A 25923-nucleotide genomic window follows, 5' to 3' on the forward strand; every position below is an offset into this window, starting at 1 on the left:
AATTCTCATGTTTACACCTCCCCTTTTTCAATTGGATTATCTATTTCTGAAAAAAAAACCATTTCTGGAGCTAATTGCACCCCCTGTTTTCAGGTTTACACCCCCTTTTTCCAATTGGAATAACTTTTTCTGAAAAAAGACAATTCTGGAGCTAACTACACCCCCTGTTTCAGGTTTACACCCCTTTTTTTCCAATTCTTGTTCTGCATCCCTCCTTTGTACTAAGTTGCACCCCTAATGTCACTTAAACTCCCGTCCACCAGATTTTGCCACATGGTAATCCTTCACTTAATAAAATAGCCACTCACAGTTTGCCACATCATCAATCCTCCACTAACTCAAATCACCAATTAAAACATGCCACCTTATCACTCTTTCTCCTTCACACAACCAAAACCTAACCTTAATCTCCTTATTCTCTCTCTTCCGCACCAACCCACTCCACAGTCGCCACACTCCGCAGCCACCACGACCACGTTCGGCCACCATTGCCCACGCTGGAAAGCCATCGCCCGTTGCACCCTCGTCGGAAACCTCGCCACCGTTGCTGCACCAGTGGTTCGCGATAGCTGCGTCTTCTCTGCACGTCCCGCAGCCACCACCATACTGTGATAGCTCTCGCAGGGACGGCGGCCACCATCTTCCGCAACTTCCGCGCCTCCCTCGGCCTTCGACATGTACCATACCGGAACTGCAGCCCCCATTTTCACATCATGACGGAAACACCATTGCAGCGGCATTAGCGAGACATGCGGCAGCCAACGCGAGCTTTGCTACGTCGTTCTCGCGCCACCATCGTCACGCTTAAGCCGGGACGTCGCCACCGTCGTGCTCCAGGAGCTCGAACCTGTCACTTCCGCATCGTCATCGAGGTGCGTCTCGTCCACGGCCGCCTGGCCGGAAAATGCACCAACGCGAAGCCATCGTTGCGGCCTCAACGTGCAAACACCTGCACTGCGCACCAGATCGGCAGATCGGAGAAGAAGAAAGAAAGCAGCACCTCTGACGTTGTATCACATGCACTTCTTCACGCTGCGTGCAGTTTGGATCTGCAACTACCGCGTCACCTTGAACCTGCAGTTGCGTATTCTCCATCGCGGTAACTCTTCTAGCACGAGAAAATGCTAAGTCCTGACGAGCACGCCCCTACAATAGCAGTAGTTCTTCACCATCACTGCAACAACAACAAGCTCAACGCCGATCATGTCCTCCACCGGATAAACCATGGCCACCAACGGATCTGCATAGCGCACCTGTCGACAACCATCCTAACAGTCAAACCCTAATTTTGGAAGTGAAAACTGATTTGGGAGAGACTGCTATGACACGTGACAACCTCGCACTGAACAATCAAAGAGTCAACACTGGTCAACTCTGGTCAACTCTGGTCAAGGGCGGTCAACAGTGGTCCAACAGGATATTTTACACTATATCTGGCAGGTGGTCCCTCTATAGGAACCCTAAAATTGCCTAAAAGAAGGAAAGAATCGTCTGGCGGCAATTCATCGCCGACCAGACAATTTCTGGAAATTCCCAGAAACAATAAATTAAAAGGAATAAAATATCAATCATGTTCATACCAAATTCAGGATACCAATTAGAATTAAATTAATCGACGCATGAAATTACCCTATTTAGCATGCCAATCAAATTAAAATTAAAGTTAATGCGTAAAGCTCCCCTAACTTGTATTCCTTTGCTAAAAATGGAGATTCTTGGGAGTTCCTCTTTGATCACTCTCCAATTTCGTATTCATCTAACTATGACACAAAGACAAGCACAGAAACCTTCTTCTCACCCAAAATTTGTCTTTTAATGATACCTTAATGGTAGATTAATGCACTAAAACGAAAATTGTCATTAACTAGAGTTTAATTACCATTCAAGGTCCATTTAGAGGCTGTTTTCCAACCTCCCTTTGCTGCCCATTGTCAACTAGGGTTTCTCTACCTTTCACCTTCATGCCAAACTAATTTTAGTTTTAAAAAGAAATTGAATTTGTATCTATTAAGGTTCGAACCCATACCTACACCAATGTTAATTCCCTAACAACCATTTAACCAATTCATATTTCGTGATATTTAATATAATTCTATGATTATATTATCACTCAATATGATAAAGCATATTATTAAAAATAATAATAAATTAAATAACACATAGTTGGCATACATAGGACTCAAACCTAAGTCCTCTTATATAATTAAATACTCTCAACCACTTGAACTAGTACTTTTTCATATCATATAAATCAATAATTAATGCCTTAAAGGCTCTCATTACCCGTATTTATTAATTATTTATTTATTTAATTATTTAATTTTCACGGGTCTTACAATTTTCCTCAAACGTTGTTACACTTGTATCCACTGATATCTTCCATATGTTCTAACCCCTAGATTCAACTCATTTTTGAAACCTTGTGGTATTTGATCACATACTTGTCCTTGAAGCTCCTTTAGTCCAAACGTTGCTAAACTCCAACATCTTTTCTCAGACTACTAACCCAAACTTAGCTTTCCTTGCTCAACGATATACATCTCACATCAACCTTCTATCTCTGAGGCAAGAAGTTGTCTTGGAGGCCTCATCCAGCACTTGTAAAGGTAAGCAGACCAAGTTAACATTGAATTTGCATTCCCTTATCTTCGTAAACACCAGACACAAAACACAGAGGCGTAACAAGACAAACTAGAACATACAAAGCAACACTCCATCATCTACAGGCAACCAAACCTTTTGTTTGTCACCCATATTTCCCCTAACCATTAGAATTAAGAAAGGAAAACAACATTTAATCTACTCATGAGTGTGCACCCTCATTACTTTATCAAGGTGCTTTCTGTTCTTAAAACTGTTAGTTTTACTGACAAACTCGACTAGACTTGACTACTTAAGCCCGCGAGACATGACAAACCCACAACCTCAGTTCGTCCTAAGGACGAACTGCTCTGATACCATAAATGTAACGTCCCATTTAATAGATAAACTTAATTAAATGAAATGTCACAATGAATAATATAAGAAACAAGTCGTGGAGTATAAAGGCTACTCCTTACAAATATCCAAGGCACTAAAAGGGGATACCGAGGCACACCACGATGCCAATATAGGACAGAGTACAAGGATCAACAGTATTCAAAATAATTGCCCAAGAGACAGACAAATACATGGGCTACAACCCTAAAAGAAACTTGGACAGCGGAATCCAACCCAAAGCTAAGCAGTGAAATCTCCATCACCTGACGACCACAAAGAGTTCTCACATCTGTTCACATCAATAAATTGATGATCATCGCAAAAAGAGAAAACCACACAAAGCACATACAAACAAGCAGAAAGGGTAAGCTAGAGTAGAAAATGATTTTATTATACAATTGCATACATTTTCATAGTTCAAGATACATACATCAACCAATCATGTGATGACTCGCAACCAATACACTAAGACTCAAGACACGACTTATCTGAATACATATAATTAGTCGGATTCACCGGATGTTTGCACTTATGGTGGCCTCTACTACTCTACCGAGCTAATTGTCAATGGGTCTCATCTTGCCACTCACAAGGTTAGCCTTAAAGTGTCCTAGACCTCCTGCTACTCTCACCACTTGAGTCAGTACGCTCAACGTGAGACTAACTGACTCTTTAGAGTGTCAAGATGCAATCTTTACCTTAAATCCTTACTAAATTATATAATGAGGCACCACTAGGAAACTCCCACTAACAGGGGTTATGGAATTACGTCCTGACCAATGAGGCACCACCATGAGATTTCACCTAGAGTTTCCATGGAATTATGCCCTGACCAATGAGGCACCGCCATGAAACTATCGTGGAATTACGTCCTGACCACACCAACATCATGTTCCATGAATCAATATAAAATCATTGCTCATACCAATTTCATGCCACTTTCATAACCAACCATCCCATACATGTCACATGCCAAGATCATGTCAAACTTATCAATTACAACCCATAAACCATTTTACTCATTCATATTAACTCATCTCATGCTTTAACATAGCAATCCAACCAATCATGTGGCAAACACCCAAGAACAGCGAAGATAACAGATCTTGGGCACACTCTCGCTCAGGCTAAAAGGCCTCGCTCAAGCAAGAGGGCTCTCTTGCTCAGGCGAGCTCCTTTCGCCTAGGCGAGAGCTCGAAAAGTGGGAACAGTGGCCTTCGCGTTCCCTCACTTAGGTGAGACCTCCTCGCCTGAGCGAGATGGACTCTTGCTCAAAACAGGAGCTCGCCGCCTAAGCGATAGCTCGTGCAAGTTCTAGGGAGCAACTTCTAGTACTCTCGCTTGGGCAAGACTAGCTCGCTTGGGCAAAAATACCAGAGTTCCCCACTGTTCACGCGTGCAACAGTCAGTCGTTTGAACCAAATGATATATTAATAGATTTCCAATCGAAATCGAATAGAGCAACAACAAGGCCATACAATCATGAAATAGAACCAAAACAAGTAGAGAATCGAATAAACAAACGAAACCCTAGCTTCCCTTATTTGGAAAGAGCTAGTAAAAGACTTTGACACCTAAGCCAACGAACACAACAGCTCCAGGAGCAGACTCGAGAGCTGAGAATAGCGGCACAGAAAGAAAACAGGGTTACTATGGTGAACCCTAACAGGAACCACGAAAACAAGCTTAGAATGGAGAGAGTACGATTCAAGAACTAACTTACGCAAGACGGGAGTGAGCTTTTGAGCTGGCGTGACCAAGGGGGAACCAAACCCAAGCAGAGCTTCTATTGAGAGGAAAATGGAGTGTTTGAGAAACTGATTTTCTGAAAGTGAGTGTTAAGCTGGTTTAGGGGCTTTGGACTCCCTATGGACTAGCCTTAGGCCCAACTGATTAAAGTAGGTCTTTAAAGATTAGGACTGAAAAAAAGTGGGTCTTACACTTATTTTATTATAAGAAAATAAATTTGATATTTGTAACTAAAAGTTGAATTTATTATTTAATAATTTAATTCAAATTTTATTTTTTAATTTCACAGAATTTATTTTTCCATTTTATAGTAACGAACAAATTTATCATTTAATTGATAAAACTTAAAAAGATATTATTAAAAAAATATAAATCAATGTTATTATCATTTATTATTATTTATTACGAATCATTCTATTATTATTATTATTATTATTATTATTATTATTATTATTATTATATTTACTTATATCTTTTTATTATCATTGTTTTTATACCTAAAAGTCCTTTAAATTTAACTTCAAATTTAAAATATAAATAATATTATAAATGAATGAAAATTAATAATGTGGAAAATAATTTTTAAAATAACATAACTGATTTATAATAGATTATTTCAAATCACTTGTTTAATTAGGTACTGATACTCTTTAGTAAAAGAAAATTTACATACAATAAATATATTTACTTTGAAAACAATAATTCCTTTAAACTATATTTATATAAAAAAAATGTATTTTTAACTTTTTACCTAAAAATCTTGATATAAAACATGATGAAGTAAATTCAAATATTATCATTTTATTATAAGAAAATAAATTTGATATTTGTAATTAAAAGTTGAATTTATTATTTAATAAATTAAATTAAAATTTTATCTTTGAATTTCACAGATTTATTTTTTCCATTTTATAGTAACGAAAAAATTTATCATTTAATTGATAAAACTTAAAAAATATTATTAAAGAATAAATATCAATGTTATTATCATTTATTATTATTTATTACGATTGTTATTATGTTTACTTATATTATTTATTGTTATTTATATTTATATATTTGTTATCATTTATTATTGTTTATATTATATATATATATATATATATATATATATATATATATATATATATATATATATATAATTCACTATAAGAAAATTTTTGTTTTGCTAGAAAAATTAGCAAGGAAAAATATTTGTAGCTAATCTCTAGCTAATTTGCAAGAAAATAGAGAAGGAGAAAAATTGTAGCTTGTTCATAGCAAAATAGTTACATATTCACCATAACTTATATTTGTAGTTAATCTCTCACTAATTTACTAGGAAATAGTGAATAAATAAATTTATAGCTGTTTCGTAACAAAATAGCTACAAGTTTACTAGAGTATGTATTTGTAGTTAATCTTTCACTAATTTGTGAGAAATAATGAAAAAATAAAATTGTAACTTATTCATAGTAAAATAGCTACAAATTTACTCTAACATGTATTTGTAGCTATTTCTTCTCAATTAAAATTATATTAAATTAAAAATTAAAATAATTTTTAATTGAAATATCTATTTTTAAAATTTAAATATTTTAAAATTATTGTTAATTTAAATATTCTAAATCAATTTTAATTTAAATATCTAAAATTGTTACTTTAAAGATAATCGTATATATTGAAATATAGAATATAGAATATAAATATCAATAAATAAATTAGAATATATTTATCTCACAAAAATATAAAAGAATTCATCACAATCGAGCTATAATAAATATTGAGTAATATAACAAATCTTAATAATATAAACCTTAATCATTAATTAAAACTAAACAATAAAATAACACAAAAACATTAGATATATAAACTTTAATTGTAGTAAAAGAATTATAAATTTAAGAAAATATAAACTAAACAAAGAAAAAATATACTTGATACTTTAACTAAAACATTATCATATCTCTTTAGTAAGATAGTTTACAAAATTTTTAAAAAATTCCAATGTTTTATTTAGATTTGGTTATTTAGAAAAAATATTTTTTATTTGTTCACTAAAAATACTAATTTTTATTAGCGGTTGATTTGGAAGGGTTATATGAAACAATTGGAAAGAGAGAATGTGTTAGGATTTTTTAACGGCTAACGAGATTTATATTATTTTAATATTTTTAATCTTTTACACTTCTTTCTTCGTGGTTATTTTTGTCAATTTTTTTTCATAAATATGTTTCAGTGATCTTTCAAAGGACGAAAGAGAAATGCATTCGAGTGTGCGTGAAGATCAAACCATAGACGACGAACTGCTCAAGCTGTAGCGACAATTCGACTACACGCAGCAAGCCAAGTCGATCATTCGATAAATGTCGTTGAATTGGTCCAAAAAATACTTCATCTATTTCGAACTTCTCCACACCGTTTCCGGCAAAGAGTACATCATCCTCATACGCTCTATCTACTTCTTCTTCTGTCGATTAGGTTTCATTGCTTGCAATTTTCATTTTAATGGATTATAATTGATTATATTCCATCGCCTCGTTCACTGAGTTGTGATAATGCTTAATCTTAATCAAACGTTTATTAAAGCAATTGCGCATGTTGTTAGGATCAACTGAGGAATGAGATGGTGGCTGAGGTGAAGAGATTAGGGCGCGTTTCATTGATTGATCTCATTTACTCTACTGGAGTTGACTTGTACTACATGAAGAAGCAGGCGCAGGAAAATATGTAATGCTTTTCATGTTTCTTTTCCTTTCTGTTCTCTTGTTTCTTTTCCTTTCTCTGTTTCATTATTGCCTTGGTAATGTCCATTTGTGATCTGATTTATTTTCTTGTACTTATGCTTCTGTCAATACATCCCCTTCTGGTCAAACTCAGGCCAAGAAATCAATACATCAAGTAGTTACATTTGCTATTGCTGCCTTATGAAGGGAACCTGAAGAATAAACCACTGAATAAGATTCTTTATTGTGTTTTGTGTTTTGTTTCTGTCACAAAGAGTACTAGAGTCTTTTCCAATAAAAAGTTTATTGAAATAAAGATGATTTCTTATTTACCATATCCAACAGGGTATATTTTCACGTATGGATTACCACTCTTGCTTTTGTCACTGTTGAATTGAGGGAATTGACAATTTTAACATAACTATCATCATCGCCTTTTGAACATAACTAGTTGGGGAAATTCAACTAGTTTTGGTGATGTTCTATTTCAGTATTTTCTCTTTACCTTAGTCCTGTTTTTACTAACCTGACTTTGACTAACCTTACTAACCAGATTCCCTTTTGCTGACCAGTTTACACTAACAATTTGTTAAATAGTTCCAGCTTTTCATTTTGATTTTTAGTTCTAACTTTGTCTTGAATTTCTATTTTGCAGGTACCTATTAGAATTACATAAAGCCACGCTAGTTCTATATTATTTACTTGCCTAGTTTTAATTTTCAGCTTTACTAGTGTTCAGTTTAGCTTGATAATCATAGATAGTATTATAGTACTTTTAAATTCTAGTAATTAATTTGTTATTGTTACTTTTAACATGTAAGAATAGTTAAATAGAATTTTAATTCATTGTTTTTAGTTTCAGCTTTAAATTTGTTTTGTTATATTAAGTTGTCCTAGGTTTAAGTAGTTGAAATTTTTGTTAGATGTTTAATGGAAATCCTACCCACACTCTAATATAGAGATAAATTCGAGATTGGTGAAGAGATGACCAAGTTGTGTCCAACATGGTACTAACCATTTGATTGACTAATATATGATTAGAAAACTTTACGTAAACAAAGAGATAAATTCAAATTAAATGTAAACCTCAATTTATCAATTAAAAATAGTTAAATTATAACATATGTATATATATATATATATCATTTCATCATGTCAGTTTTATAAATTATTTATAGTTTTTTTAATGTTGGCATTTGGGAATTAGTTTTTTTAATGAAAAATTAGGATTAGTTAACTTATTTAAGGAATCTTAAAATTATTTTATACTTTTATAAATTATTTAATTAATTTGTTAATAATATATTTAACATATAAAATACTTGATTCTATTTGTTTATTTTAAGAACTAATTTTCATAATTTAATTCTTTAAGTATTAGTATTAGTAAAATTAATAAATTATTTCCAAATTGTTTTGTAATTTATTAAAAATAAATTATTTCCTAAACCCTAAATAATTTATTAATTTAAAAATAATGTAAAACAAAATTATATTAAAATTTTATTATAAATTTTATTTGCGATATTTCTTGTTATTGTAATTAACAAAACAATATTCTTGTTATTGTAATTAACAAAACAATATTTGTAAGAGATTAGTTATAGATTAGCCATACCAGAATTGCGATAAATTAGCTACGAATTAGCGATAACAAAATTTTGAAAATTAACTATGGATTAGCGACAATAAAATTGCAAGAAATTAGCTATGGATTATGTAAGGTCCACTTTTTCTACCCTAATTTAAAAAGGGCTGCCCCATGTGAGTTGGGCCTAAGGGTTGGCCCAAAGGGAAAACAGACCCTAAGTCTGCCCTAATCCTAACCCTCTTACTCACTTTCAGAATCTGCCCTTTTGTTCTAAGAACTGCAGTCGTTACTCTGCTAGGGTTTGGAATCGTCATCGCCTAGCAAGCTCAGCCTCATTCTTCCATTCCGCGTAAGTCTCTCCCAACTCAAGCTCTATGTTCATTTTGTCTCTCCCTTATGTTCTCAGTTAGAGCTTTCTAATGAGCTCGTTTTGGAACTTGTCCCACTGTTTTTCAGTTCGCGAAGCTGTTCCTTAAGCTACTATCCTTCACTGTTCGAGTATCAAAGCCTTAATTAACGTTTTCCAGGTACGGGGAAGTTAGGGCTTACTGTTTTATTTCGTGTTCTTATATGCTTGGTCTTGTTTCGTGAGTTGAATGTTGGGTGCCATTATAATCCGTGTAGGAGCTGCTAAAAACATGTTTTGGTCTATTTGGATGCATCTACTTGCGTGAATAGTGACGGGTTCTGGTTGTCTCGCCCAAGCGAGTACATCTCGCCTAGGCGAGATTAGTAGTAACTCGCCTAGGCGAGATTAGCAGTAACTCGCCCAGGCTGCTTGAGCGAACGGTCGCCCAGGCGACGAGCACCAGTTTTGAGCGAGAACCCATCTCGCTCAAGTGAGGTGGTCTCGCCTAAGCGAGCGGGCGCGACACTGCCTTTGTTCCTGACTCGAGCCCTCGCCTAGGCAGAGCGTGCTCGCCTAAGCGAGGGAGACCTCTCGCCTGAGCGAGACCCTTCTGCCTGAGCGAAGGGCTGAGCGAGGAGTATGTATGTTGACGGATTTCCTTATTCTTGGATGTTGAATATATGTATGAATTGTTTATGCCCTTCTAAGTATGAATTGAGTGGCTTTGCATGAATAAGATGAATGATGAATTGTGATTCATGAGTTTTAACATGATGTGAGTGTGCTTTTGGTATGGGATGATTCATGGAATTAAAGTGATGTGTTGGTATGGATTTGGCATGAGACATGAGTGAAGATTGGTTAATGAACGTGGCATGATGTCGGTATGAAACACACTCCTACTTTTGTGGTTTGAGATTGGTGAATGAAAGAGATTAACATGGGATACAACTGAGGATGGAATTGCCAAGGTTGGCATGGGATATTTACATATGTGTGTGTTGAATAATTACTTGTTTTGATAATGTTTTGGTCTGTGGTCAGTGCGTAATTCCTTGAAATCCCTAGGTGGGGTTTTTCAGGGTTGTGCTTCAATGGTCGGGACGTAATTCCATGGCCCCTGTTAGTGGGTATCCATGGTGGTGCCCCATCTATATAACTACGTAAGGATTCAAGGTAAGGTTGCATCCTAACACTCTAAGGAGTCAGTTAGTCTCACCTAGAGCGGATTGAACCCTGTGGTGAAAGTAGCAGGAGGCCTGAAATTCATAAAGGGCTAACCTTGTGGTGAGGGAAATTGATTCATTGTAACACTTGTAACACATAGCTCGGGGGTGAGCAGAGGTATCCACCACAAGTGCAAGCATCCGCTGAATCCGACCAGGTTATATGTATCCGGATGAGTCGAGTCGCGTCTTAGTGTATTGCTTGAGAAGTCATAACATGCTTGGTTGATATGTGTATATGGAGTGGTGAATATGTATTTGATCGTTTGGATAAAAAATTTTATGCTCTAGCTTACCCTACTTTTATTGTTGTGTGTTCTGTTGTGTGGTACTCTCTTTTGCGATGATCATCAACTTGTTGGTGTGAGCAGATGCGAGGAACACCCGTGAACAACAGGGAGGTGGTGGTTCCGCCGCATAGTCCGCTTGGACTGGACTTTAGTTCTTTGGGCTTTTATTTAGGGCTTTAGCCCATGTATTACGACATGCTTTAATACTCTATCTGTATCTGTCAGACTCTTCAACTGGTTTTCTTTCGGCATCATGGTGTGCCTAGCTTTGTAGGGGTGGTGTTAAGTAGCCCAAGACTGCGTTGTTGTACTTTTTTGTGTGGCGTTTCTTTTAATTACGTTTATAAATTAAATGGAACGTTACAGATTAGCGACAACAAAATTGCGATAATTAGCTACAAATTTATAAGAGCAAAGTTGTGAGAAAATAGTTACGGATTAGCGAGACCAAAGTTGCGACAAATTAGCTACGAATTTGCGAGAACAAAGTTGCGACAAATACGCTACGAATTAGTGAGAGAAAATTTGCAACAAATTAACTACGGATTAGCGAGAAAAAAATTATGACAAATTAGTTAAGGATTAGAGAGAGAAAAGTTGTGACATATTAGTTACAGATTAGCTAGAAATTCTAAAACTTCATCACTTAATTTTAGTGAGGTATTAGTAAGGAATTAGAGACAAATTAGCTATAGAATAGCGAGGGATTATATCTCTTCCTAATTAGCTACCTAGATTTACCTACGGAACATTTTCTAGCAATTCCATAGTTAATCTATAGCAAAAGTTGTTAACGAGGAATTAGCTATGGATTAGCTAAGGATTAGCTAATAAATTTTTTGTAGCTAATATGCAATTCTTTATAATGATTTAAAGTTAATGATGATATCTGCAAAAAGAAAATTATTAATTTTAACTAAAAAAATTAAATATTTTCATTACCATTATTTTTATACTTAAAAATATATAAAAATTTTCATATTTAACTTTTGAAATTCTCAATAAATAAATAAAATTCATCGATGTTTGAAACTTTTTCTCATGAATAGGTAATTTAATTGTTTAATTGGTTCCGAAATCTAGAAATTTTAAGTTGATGCAAAATATCATGATAAAAGCCCAATTTACGTATTAACATCGAAATACTTATTTATATATTAAGACCAGTGCTGGTCGTCGTGTTTTATTTTTGTTTTTTTGTTTTAATTTTATTATAACAATTAATATAATTATTATTATTATATTTATTTATATAAATAATTTGTTTATATAATAATATTTAAATCGAGATTGATAATATTGAAATAGTTAAATAATTAATTAATTTAAATTTAAATTATGTTAAAATATTTAATTTTACATAGATCTGTAAATACTAAGATGTATAATAATTAAATGTTATTATATGGATATATTTTGTAATGTTGAAATAAATGGTTAAATGAAATTATTATTATATGTTGAGAATAATATATAAAATAATGATTTTGTTTAAGAATTTAATTTTAATAATAAATATAGATGTTTAAAACATAAGAGAGACCCATGTTTCGTTGTTTTTTGTTTTTTATTATGTTGGTATTTATTAAGTGGCGAGAACTTGGACAAATAAATTAAATTATTATTACAAATAAATTATTATTTTTAATAAAAAAATCATTTTCTCTCTTTATTTTTTCAACTCAAAACAATTATACATGATAGTACAATTCAAAAAATATGATTATCATTCACCATCATATTATAATATGAGACCACAAATAATTTTTTAAGTGCATTTGATATGAATCATTTTATATAACCTTTTACTTCATCAATTTGATTTGATAGGTATTGTCAAATTTGATGACGTTTGTCTGGATCGCATTCTACTGAATTTTCAGATTCATTATATGTGTAACTCTAGGAACTTTGATTATTTTTAATTTTGTTCAATTATTGGATTCTCAAGAAATTTTTCTAAGTTTAGTTGAAGTAAACGCATTTTTTTTTATCTTCATCACATGCCTTTCTCTTTCAAATATAAATTTATCAACTCTCACCGATTTAAAAAAAAAAACTAAAATCTATCTTCACAAATCACAATTATCACATTGCAAAACATAACAAAACTCATACCACTTTAATTAAATAAGCATCATTATATAAAGAAGACACAAAATTCCTAAATTTCATAATTTAGGGTTATACTAATTATGGGAAGAATATAATTAGAGTTCATGTCGATCTCAATAATTTCTAAAATTATAATTAGGGTTCGCACTAATTTAGGAAAACTTAATTTGGGACAAATATCGTAACAGGATAATAGTAAATCTAACATAAATAAATCATAATAAGATAACCTTGATATGTGAAAAATCATGTAAGAATATGTATTTCAATCTCTCTATTGTCCAATCTTAGTTTCCCAAACTATCATTTTGTCTTTCTTTCTCCTCTCACACTTTGATGATGACTTAGTGTATGAAATATCCTTATTGTCGAAGACAAATACCTAATCTCTGATTAGAGACACGTACCTAATCTCTTTTGTTAACCAACATTTTCATCAAATTGATTTTTATTTTATTTTTTATAATAATTTTCATAGTATAAAATTAATATAAATAATAATATATAAATATAATAAAATATTAAAAAATTAAATTAAAAAACTTCGGGGAAACCACAGTTCCTTTGGTCATAGCTATGTTCCGTCCTTATATATATTGTAAATGAAAATATGTAGTTGTTGAAATTAAAATTAAGCCATTAAAATTTAATGATTAATACCAATACTATTAATACTATTATAAGTTCAAATAACAATTGTAACACCCCATTTAAATAATAACTTTAATTTAAATGAAATGCCACACAGATAGAAATATAGAGACGAGTCCTAGAGTATAAAAGCTACTCCTTACAATATCCAGAAAATGCTAGGAGAGACCAAGGCACACAACGATGTCGGACATAAACGAAATCCAAAGACTTAACAATAGTTGATAGAGTATTAAAGAGTAAAGCAGTACATGGGCCATAGCCTTAAAGAAAAGCCCAAATAAAACATGAAGTCCAACCCAGGTAGTCTATGCAGCGGAATCATCTCTTCCCTGTTGACCTCGAGTACCTCTCGCATCTGCTCACATCAATAAATTGATGATCATCACAAAAGGAGGAGAACCACATACAGAGCAACCAAACAAGCAAAAGGATAAGCTAGAGTAGAAAATAGTTTATCATGTAGTCACATGCTAACACAATCCAAGCAGGGTATATCATCCAAACATGTTATGACTTCTCAAACAATACACTAGACTCAGACTCGACTCATCCGGATACATATAATCTAGTCGGATTCAACGGATGCTTGCACTTGTGGTGGATTTTCATGCTCACCCCCGAGCTAAGTGTTATAATGTCTCAATCCCCCCACACACAAGGTTAGTCCTCAATGAGTTTCAGACCTCCTGCTACACTCACCACAAGAGTCAGTCCGCTCTAAGTGAAACTAACTGACTCCTTAGAGTGTCAGGATGCAATCTTACCTTGAATCCTTACCAAATTATATAGATGGGGCACCACCATGAACTCCCACTAACAGGGGTCATGGATTTACGTCCCGACCACTGAAGCACCACCATGAGGTCTCACCTAGAGGCTCATGGGTTTACGTACTGACCACATACCAATCATACTCAATCAATCAAGAAGGATTTATCATGCATATATATATATATATATCTCATGCCAGCCCTTTATAATCAACCTTTTTCATATTCCAGGTGAATCCATACCAACTCATCATTCTTAATCCATGAATATAGAATTTCATCTCATACCAATACCATGTCACTTTAATATCAACCTTCTCATTTAAATCACATGTCAAGATCATACCAAACCCATCATTCACAACTCATGAACCACATCACTCACGCATAATCATTCATCTCATGCTTTTAACATAACAATTAAAACTCAAGCAAGTGCCAACCATCCAAGAACAGAGAAACGACAAGATATCACATTACCCTCGGCCAGCTCCTCGCTCAGGCTGAAGGGTCTCGCTCAGGTGAGCTCCCTTCGCCTAGGCAAGAGCTCGACAATATGGAACAGTGGCAATTCGCACTAGCTCGCTTAGGCGAGATCTCCTCACTTGAGCAAGGCATTCTCTCGCTCAAAACCAAGATGGCCCGCCTGAGCGACAGCTCGCGCAGAAGGCCTGGGCGAGCCTCTACCAGTCTCGCTTAAGCGAGACTAGCTCTCTTGGGCGAGACTATCAGTTCTTGCCCATGTTCTCACCTGTAGCAATCACATTTTCGCACCAAACAACAATACAGGCATTTCGCATGTTCACAGTAACATATAACTCATACAACACCAAACAAAATCAAGAATAGGTCAAAAGTCATCTAAAACCCAAAACTCTAACTTCCCTTACCTGGAAATAAGCTAGCAGAATATCCCGACGCAACCTCGACACTGAACAATGGAGCGCAGCAGCTCTAGGAACAAAATAAGAAGCTGGAAAAATAATGGAACAGAACAAGACGAGGTCATTGAGATGTGGAAGAGCTTGAGTTTGCTTGGAGAGGATTAGGAATCAAACCCTAGCAGAGGTTCGCAACTGCTCAAAAAGAAAGTAAGGAGAACTGTAAAATTATATTTAAAAATTAAAATTATATACATAATTTATTTACGATGTTTGAATATAGGTAACAATGTTAATATTAATAAAGTAAGGAAAGGTAAATTTTAATGTATATTATATTTAAATTTGTATTTATTGAAAGTATATGTACATTAAAATTTGTTATAATAATAAAATTGGTCAACCAAGAAGCAACTAATATATTCACTTATTTTAATATTGTTCTCTACATAATTAAGCATAAGTATATAGAAGGTTTAACACCAGTATCACTGTATAGTAAGTTTAATTAAGTGGAAAATATTGAAAGGCCTAAATCAAATTATATTTGTTCCTAATGTAATCATTCTTTAGTTTACCAAAATCCCCCCAAAACGCATTGTAGTGTACTGTAGGACATGCAAGTTGCACCATGTTGCTAGTTATTAGAATGGCTTACACATGAAGAATGTTCCAACGAATCTAAGAAATTTCACCTTGGACTCGGGCTTATCAACCTTGCTCAAAGAGCCTTCATGTTCAAAGCCTGTGCAAATGACCCCTTAAGAAAATTTCTTTGGTCATTTAAATGCAATGATTAATAAAAATTTAAATCACATTTCATCAAATGTAGTTATATGATTCTATTTTTACCATAAGAAAAAAGTTATCACTTACTGCACGAGGTCTTTTTTTTCTTGCAAGTAATCAAATTTGTTCCATGCAAAATAAAAATTTAAGTTTGAGTCTTTCAACGGTTGCTATAAATTGTAAGCCACAACAACACAACTAATTGTTTTCCGGTCTGTTAACACCCAATTCTGTCAGGTGAATAAATTTATTTTTGAAAATATAAAATTAAATAAAAAAAATGTTTTTTAGTTAATGGTAAAAAAATGTGAAACAAAATTTGTTCAAAGATCTTCAAACTTTAATTTTAGAACAAAAAAAAAAGAGAAATGAAAAAAAAAAGAAAAAAGGATAAAAAGAAGAAAGAATCCAATTTGTTATTTGTTATTAATATATTTTCTACCTTTGTTAATAAATTAGTGATATGATTCTAATAATCAGAAGGAATATCTCTTCAAATGATTAGAATCAATATTACTAATTGTGATTGATTTTGTGCTCTCATGTGTTAATGCTTAGAAGCAATATTACCAATCTTGATTGATATTGTATTCTGATTTGCTATTATTTGATCCCATAATAATGTGCTACTATCATGACAACTTTCTTCCTTATATTTTTAATTACAATTAAGGCTAGGATTGCATTGATATTACAATGTGTGAATATAAATAGACAGTATGTCACATGAGAAGGGACCGAAAAAAAAAATATTCTCTACACTTCTATCTTTCTCATTAGCACTCACAATCAAATCTCCTTTATATCTTTTTTGGGAGAAGAGCGAGCAAAATTCTTATTAGAGGATGTAAGAAAAATGAAAAGAGAGAGAAGGTAATTATAATGTAGAAAATAAAAGAAGGAGATTGATAAAGAAGGAGAGAAACGAAAAAGTTTAAAAGATATGTCAGTGCCAATATTTTTTATTTATGCATTCCCAAATTTTCACAATATTTTATTTTAATATTATAAGTTTTTTTCTACCTCTACTTTTGGCCTTCTTTTTTATCTTATTTTAAAAATCATAACAAAAAATAGTTTTCATCATCTCTTTTAGTGTTTGTATAACACTAATTTTTAAAATTCTTTTTTTCTTCAGAAAATATAAAAAATATATAAAAAACTAAAATAAAAAATAGTTTCCTTTTTTACTTTTTAATGTCTGTCCGGCCGCTCGCATCGCATGACACTCATTTCTAAATAATTAAAAATATAAAAAAAACATAAAAAAAAGTTTTCAAAATTATAAAAAAGAAGTCAAATCAACAAATTTTTTAAAGATTCATAAAGAACTACGTAACCCTAATTCTCCATTGTAAATGGAGATACATAAGAGCGATGATTAATCCTTGTCGGGCCTATAAAACCAAAAAAATATTTTTGTTTCTTTTGTAGATTCATTTATTATTATTTTCGGAGAAAATAAATGTTTTAAAAAATCACATCCTTTTGCACGTCGTTTAATTAAAGGTATTGTCTTAGGATGAGTGTTGTATGGTGCTAATACCTTCCCCACGCGTAACCGATTTCCAGACCCGAAATCTGATTTTTTGCAAACTTTGTCTTATCTTTTTTTGTTTTTCTGTAGTTTTCTAGGATAAACTATGGTGGCGACTCCAAACTCTATTTTTTTCAAATTTAACTTTTGGTTCATTATCTCGTCACAATTTCGGTGGCGACACAGTCTTGAAACCCACCAATAAAATAAATCAAATCTATAAAGATTAGTTGAAATAAATAAGAGGAACACTTGACACCTCAGAAAAGGATTTCCATGGAACTAACCAAAGGTTGTAACTTGGGAAATCAAAAGGGTGAACATAATGTTCAGACATGTAAATCAATTTTAATAAATACGTAGTGTCTCTTTTAGAATTCATGCACTTCCATTCAATATCACATGTCTAATATTTCATGTTAACAATCACACCATCATGCATTCAGATAAGACCATACATGTACATTTATTAATATGGCATTTGCATGTGCACCTTTCCTCTACCAAATTAACCATCTTTCTTCCACTTTTTTCTTACTCTATTTTTTCCATGCACATACTATATTGCTTATTGATTAATTTATTTACCCACAATCTTCTATTTCTCACCATTTATACATGCATTCCATTATTGCATTACTAAGGACTTTCTAGAGTATAAATCCTTTGTCCTGGGGTTATAAACTAATGTTAAATTGTTTAGATCCGCTTAAGAATCTAATTTTGAATACACATGAATCTAAGTATTAATAGATCTTCTATCATACTCAACAAATATATGTTTAACTATCAATCGTATATATCAAGTTTATAAATATATTATCAGAGTTGGTTTCACTTTTCTTTTTTTATATCTCTGCATATTTCACTTAATTGAGATGTTGAGAGGAATTCCTCTAACACATAATTAGCTCAAATTTGGAAACAATACCAAACTCAGAAAATGGTCCAAGCCATAAATAACTCGGAGAAATATAGTACACATTTTTAAAAACGTTTCTCTAATGTTTGATATAATTTCTCAAATAAAATAAAAATATGTTATTTCTAATTAAACTTGTTAGTTAGCTTCAATTGCATAAAATGATAGATATGTACAAATGGATAGATAGATAAAATCTTTCATGATTTTAGAATGAATAATAATTGAATGCAATGAGTTTTAACCAAATTTGCTTGATTTGTAGAGAAGTAAATTCAGGTCTTGCTTTTTATCCTGCTATCTATTTAGTTCCTCTAAACTATTAAACAATCTTGGATCCTATTTATAGAAGAATCAATAAAAGAAACATATAAGCTCCTCATAAGGTGAGAAACTATACATGACGTTAGTTTCATAAGTATATTGAATGAGTATAATGTATGTATGCCATAAATTCTTTAGAAAATGATATGGTATATATTCACATAGATTATCAGTACATGATATGAAGTGAACAATTAAGCATCAATTTACCTGCATATTCATTTTCTTTCATCCCAATAGGATATCTCTCTAATCATATCATCTTGACAAAAGTTATCTGTAATTTCTTTCACTTCATCTGCTCGTATATCAAGAACTTCAATGGGTTGAACTTTAACCGGTTGAGTTATTTATAGCAACAACCTATCATTTAGAGTTTCATTATATAAGCTCAAAATGTTGTGTTAATATAATATGGCAATTGATTCTAGTGTTCAAGAAGTAAAACAAACCTCTAAAAGCTTGCTATCATGAGAAGCAACCCATTCCCTGACTGCATACATGGTTATCTACATATTTATGAGAGAAAAATATAAGCAAGTGAAAATACATCATATAAAGAAACTATTTTTCAGGTTATATTAAATATCATCAAACCTTCTTCTCATACCAAAGGACTGAAAAAAAAAATTATTATTTTCACCTCTATGTGAAATTGTTTATCCTCTTGCTTAGAATTAGTAGCAAGAACTTTAACTACAATAGTCTCCATAATAGACATATGAGCTTTATAAACAAGACCAAATTCACCTTGACCTATGAGTGTTGTAAGATTATATGTTGCCATTTGCAAATCTCTAAAGGATAGATGAAAGACTTCCAACAAAAAGAAAGAAGAAAGAAACAATATATGACATGAAAGAAAGTATTCTTTGTTCAAACTATTTTTAACTTGATTTCACTCATTGAAACTTGTAGTAGTTACTAAAATTGTAAATTTTCAAGTGTAAGAATGGAAGAAGAGAATGATTAAAGCCATTTGTTTCTTTGTTTCCTTTTCCAAATTTCAAATGTTCCAACCTAATTACTCCATTACTTCATTTGGTTTCTCTTCAAAGAACAAATAGTGTATAAACACAACAATAATCTAACCTAAACCCAAAAAAACAAAATAGAAACCACAACAGAAAAACCACAACCACAATGCAGAAGTATAATCTAGAAAGATTTCCACGATTATAAATACACAACATAATAGGAAACAACTTTAAAACAAAAAATCAAACAACACCACAAACCTTCTTAGAAAATTAACTTCTCTTGAAAATCCACCACTGAAATGCATAACACATAAACGCAAAATGCGTAACCGCATCTCAAATGAAAAAATAAATAAAACAGAACAATAAATCATAAAAGAATCAATTCCTCACAAAACACCACAACCACAATAGAGATCCACAATCCAGAAACCACTACACAGAATATACACAACACCTAAAAACCATACCACAAATCTGACAGAGAAAAAATGAAACTTTTACCTTGGACAAACATGTAGTGAAGAGGAAGATGAAGATAAAAAAAAGGGTTTTCGTGAATTGAAAATATAAAGATAAATTTGTTGAAAGGTTGATGAAAATTGGCAGGGAAATAGAGATAATCCGAAATAGGAAAGGAAAGGTAAGGAAATGAAGGGATAATTGGGTTTGAGATGTAGAGAAATCAAAGAAATTTGCTAGAGAAAGCTTGGGGAAGGTTCTTCTACAAATGTGAATTTGAAAACACAACCTTGTGACTTCAAAGTTAGCGTCATCTGCAACAAAGAAACCAAGTTTTTATACGCTTGTTGCAATAAGAGGATGGGCAATAAGTGAAAGTTAAAAACGAAATGGACATGTGTCATAAATTTAAGTAAGGGAATTTAGGTATGTAACATCCCGGTAGGATATTACTTAAAATAAAATAATAAAATAAAATAAAATAAACTGGCAGAAATAAATACATCATTTATTAAATAAAGCATTTCCCAAAAACACGGAAAAATTCAAATCCTTTAAATTTAATTTCCAACATAAATAAATAAAGTATTAATAATATACTCAAATCCTCCTATTACAAATTTATTGTTCAAAACCATAATGAAATTACAGAAAGTTATTTAAAAATGCTTTATAAAAAATCCCATGATCTATGTTCCCACTCTCCGCCTCTATGCAGCTCCTGGCTCACCTAAAACATCATCTGCTCCTGGATAATAAATTACCCAATCATCGCCACACACACACAGATAGGGTGAGCTATGCATAGATAGACATATAAACATAAAATAAATATGCCCTCCATCCCAATGAAAATAACACCACTAAAATATTTTATTATTTTCAAATTACCCATCCCTGATCTCAAAGTCCTTCATGAGTCATATGCATGAACTAGGTCTTGGCAATTCACTATGCTCCCACGAAACTAACCCATTCGCTGTCCAACCCTATGAGCCTATCCTGCTCATAGTCTTGTCCTACAGAATCCTCGTCTGTAGTAAAACATCCAAGCCTCCCTCACTCGGACCCTGGCACGCATGCAATCACCATACTATGGACTCCTCGCCCAATAGCAGCTGATGGGAACATAACAGTTCCTTGCCCATCATGCGTCCGACGCATGTAATCACCATACTAAGGACTCCTCGTCACTTAGCAGCCGACGGGAACTACACAATTCCATGCCCATCATGCGTCCCACCATCAAGCACATCCTAGACCCCCTATTTGACTTAGTCCTTCAAGCCAACACCACAAACACATGCACATAATTCCTATACTTTAGGAAAGAACAAGTAACAGTACAAACAACACATATAAATATGACTCCTCGCCATTCTCGCTTAAGCTATGCCTTTTCGCCCAAGCTAGTACGTCGGTCTCACTTAAGCTACACTATCTCGCCTAAGCGAGCATGCAACAGTGGATGTACCAATTCATCTCGCTTAGGCGATCACTTCTCACCTGAGCAAGACCTTAGGTCGCTCAGCACACAAAGCTCCTCACCTGGACGAAGATTCCACACAAAAACACCAAGTTTTATCGTGACCTCGCTTAGGCGAGCCATTCTCGCCTAAGCGAGACTAGGTGTCGCTCAACATTGAACCAGGTCGCCTGAGCAAGCAGCGCGAACCAAAACCAGAAACTAGGTTTTGCAACTCTCGCTTAGACGAGATAGACCCGCTTGGGCGAGACTTGCAGAGCTCCCTCTCTGTCACGCACACAATTCACCCAAACCAATGCCAAACCAAACCAAAATCATACCACAATAGCACTCCATCATTACCAACAAAACAACATACTTATGCATCTTTCAAGTATAACCACACATTCCTCTCTTTTATAATTCATATATACCTACCTCTTAAATCAATTCCATTACTTTTAAAGTATGATTATCATGTTCCCATACTTTCCCAAAACCCGTCATGATCATGCACCACTCGATCATAGTGATATCATCAATAGTGGCTTTATTCACACACTTATAACATCATACATTCGAGCTAACATATATAGGTTCATATATTCAACGTGTTTCAACAAGCACTACCATAAACATACTCATCAATCACACATCTATATGTTTATATATATACATTCACCAATCAAGGTCATATCAGCACTTGAGCACACTTAATCATCCATTAGTAATCATACTATTAGGGAATTCAAACAACCAATCATGAGTGACGTATATCTCCCTCTTCAGGCATCCAATTCAAATCTCCACCATTCAAAGTGAAGAACAACATGTTGTGAATAACCTTCCAAAATTTCACCTAAATCGGACGGTTAAGGAATTGGGAAATGCAGTTTTACGAAAACTGCGCAGACTAGGAAAATTCGTGGTGCCTGGCGGCATGAAAGCAGCGCCCGGCGATACCTGCTCCGCGAAAACACAAAAAACAACATTTTTCGTTAACAGAACACCACACTTATCGCCTGGCGGCAGCTCGTTACCGCCAGGCGGTGCATACAGTTCTGGGAAAATCCCAGATTTTTCCTGCACCCGTGAAGAACCCTAAATTCCCAAATCTCATTCAACATGCATATGATACTTTCGCATCAACCCAAAATATCATAAAGTCCATAAAAAAATCACATAAATCACACCATTGTTCGTGCCGCCTAGCAGAAGCACCCGTGCCGCCCGACGCTTAATCTGAAACAACCCAAAAATGGGTGTCACGCTCATGCATCGCCTGAAGGACCTTCAAAGCCGCCAGGCGGTTTTTGGAAATTTCCAGAAATTTAAAACCAGTAGAATTTTAATGCAGAAGAGTCACCCAATCATACAACATACCACATAAATCATACAATTTAATATGACAAATAGAGTAGCTCCCCTAACTTGGAATTCGTGCTCCAATTGGTCCTCTAGCCCTTGTCCTTATGATGTCCAAGAGTTTCCCTTTTCTTCTTCACACAAAAATCAACTCTACCTCTCCCAAAATGCCAATGACTCCTCTGCAATCCTCTCTTGCCAGTACTCTCAACTACAGTCCCGTTTTCCCTCACTCTCCCCAATTTCACTGCCACTTTTGCAGCTAGGGTTTCTATGCCTCTTTATTACCATGCAAAAAGAGAAACTTAGACAAAAAGGAATTTAGTTTTGTTCTTAGCAAGGTTTGAACCCACAACCACTCAATTGTCAAGTCAAGTGCTCGACCAATTCAACCAATCATGTTTCGTGATAATTCCTAAAATTTTAGGATTACATTATCACGTCTTGCATTCAAATATACATTAAAATAATACACAAGTTAAAAAACATACAAATGGCATACATAAGACTTGAACCCAAGTCTTCTCACATAATCAAATACTCTCAACCATTTGAACTAATACTTTTCCACGTCATAGTACTCCGCATTAAATGCCTTAAAGGCTCCTATTACCTGCATTTAATAAATAATTATTTAAATTTCTTGGGTCTTACAAGGTAAGTTTGGACACGTGGCAACCATTTAAGTAGGGTCATTGTTGTAATTTTACTTATACATTCTATTTCTATATTTATAATAGATTACAAATCTCAAGTAACTATCTGAAGTTGAATGGTCAAGATTATACATCAAATATATGTTTTCAAAAGTAAACTTTTAGTTTCGTTGTGTTAAGTTAAACTATTATTTGTGCCAAACTCAGAGGCTCACTGATTTAGGAGCCGCTGAGTGAAAGTCCATTCACTGAGCGAATCCAAAGTTAGGGACTTACTGACTTGGGAGTCGTTGGTTGAGTATCTACTTGCTCAACGAACCCAATAGAATTTAACTAACTTTGTAGTCGATGGTCGAGAACACCCTCGTTGCGCAAATTTTGGAAATATTTTCATCCCTAAGTTCCAATGATTCACTCAGTGGGCGTGCCATCTGGTCATTGGATGAGTGGACATTTGTGAACTTTTCACCTAGTGATAGGATAGTTTCACTGAATGAGTGTATCAGAGTCTAGTAGTTATTCTATGATTAATTTTGGTGTCTTGTGGCTAATGTAAACTGCTATTTATGAAATGATTTGTTTGTACAATGAAGTAAAGGTATATTTTAAGTTGTCATAAGGTATTTTTCAGGGAGGAATTCCCATTGGTAATGTGTTTCACTAAGGTATGCCTTGATAGTCAGTATTGTTCCATTTTGTGAGGCTATGTTGAACTCTACTATCTATTTATGCTCACGTAGAGGAGAATGGTTAGGTGGTAAGAGTAGCATGAGGTCTTGTCATAAGGATGGTTGCATTATTCTTACGACTATGAAAAAGGATTAACTTTGTGTGGTAGCTCGGTAGAGTAACTTGGTAGAGCATGTTATATCACCATAGGTGCATAACTTCACTAGTTTGACACAAGTGCATGTATTCGAATAATATTGAGTCTAGAAGAGTTGTTTTATAATATGACATGTTGTGTGGTGTTGTTATATATTTTGAATTTGGAAATTTATTCATATGGACTTTTTATAAAGCATTTGTATTATTTTATTCAACTAACTTACCTTTTTGTTTCTTGTTTGTCTAGTGCTATCTTCTTTTCTTTTGCTATGATCACCAATGTGGTGTGAGCAGGGAATGATGCATGCCTTGATGCATTAGTGGATGTGAAAAGTCTTCAACATGAGGCTTAAGTTAGCTGAATAAGAAATGTGTATAGTTTTGATAGAAAATCTGGTTCAACCCTTAAGTTTCTTTTTATGTTTGTATAGTTAAATTCCTTTTGGATGACTATATAAATATACTATATAAGTTTATGGATTTTAACTGGTTATCTTATTAATTATTGAATTCTTTATTTAGTAGTTTTCACTATTAAATGGGATCTTACATAATTCATGTTATTTGTGACGTATTTTTCTACATCACTACTTTCTCTAACAAATAAGAACATCCAATAAAAATAAAACACAACAAAAGTTACCTTTTCTTTTGCATAGAAAAGTTAAAACAAAATCATATAATATTGTGAAGTATATATATATATATATATATATATATATATATATTTCAAATAATAATATATAAATAATTAGTTAAATAATTATATTGGTCTCATTTTTGTAGAGAAATCTTAAATCAATCTCTTTTTTTTGTCTTAATTTGGTCCTTATTTTGGTAAATTTGTTACAATCAGGTCTTTTTTGTTAATATTGTACTAACAAGGTTAACTGATGTGCCACATGTCAACTTGTGATTTTTTTTTATTTTTTAATTTTTTTAAAGTTTTTAAAAAATACAAAAATTGTCACATGTCAAATTTAGATCATGCCTCGTGGCAGTGACAGTGTGACGTGAAATTGTAAGAGGCACATCTCATTGTTGATGTAAAAAATCTCAATTTAATCCTTGTATCTATTATGGTGTCTCAATTCAATCCATTTGTTTTAAACTGAAGCAATTTCATCTATTCCAAATTCAGACCAAACTTAACTTTTATATTTTGAATTGAACTTTATTTAAATTTTGATTTAAATATTATATATCAATAATTTATAGACAAAATGTTTGAGTTGGTTTAAAAATAACAACTTTATAAATTCAAATATAAAATTTTAAAATTGTTT

General features: G+C 33.3%; 1 protein-coding gene across 1 annotated transcript in view; it reads left to right on the top strand.

Moving 5' to 3' along the window:
• The first annotated feature begins 749 nt into the window (after positions 1 to 749).
• Positions 750 to 25923, top strand: part of LOC114170148 — a 34160-nt gene continuing 8986 nt past the window's right edge. The window contains exon 1 of the mRNA XM_028055632.1: positions 750 to 1099. Within this exon, the coding sequence (XP_027911433.1) occupies positions 750 to 1099 (350 nt within the window). The remainder of the gene's footprint in view (positions 1100 to 25923) is intronic.

This window comes from Vigna unguiculata, chromosome 11 (assembly GCF_004118075.2).
Source record: "Vigna unguiculata cultivar IT97K-499-35 chromosome 11, ASM411807v1, whole genome shotgun sequence".
Taxonomy (NCBI): domain Eukaryota; kingdom Viridiplantae; phylum Streptophyta; class Magnoliopsida; order Fabales; family Fabaceae; genus Vigna; species Vigna unguiculata.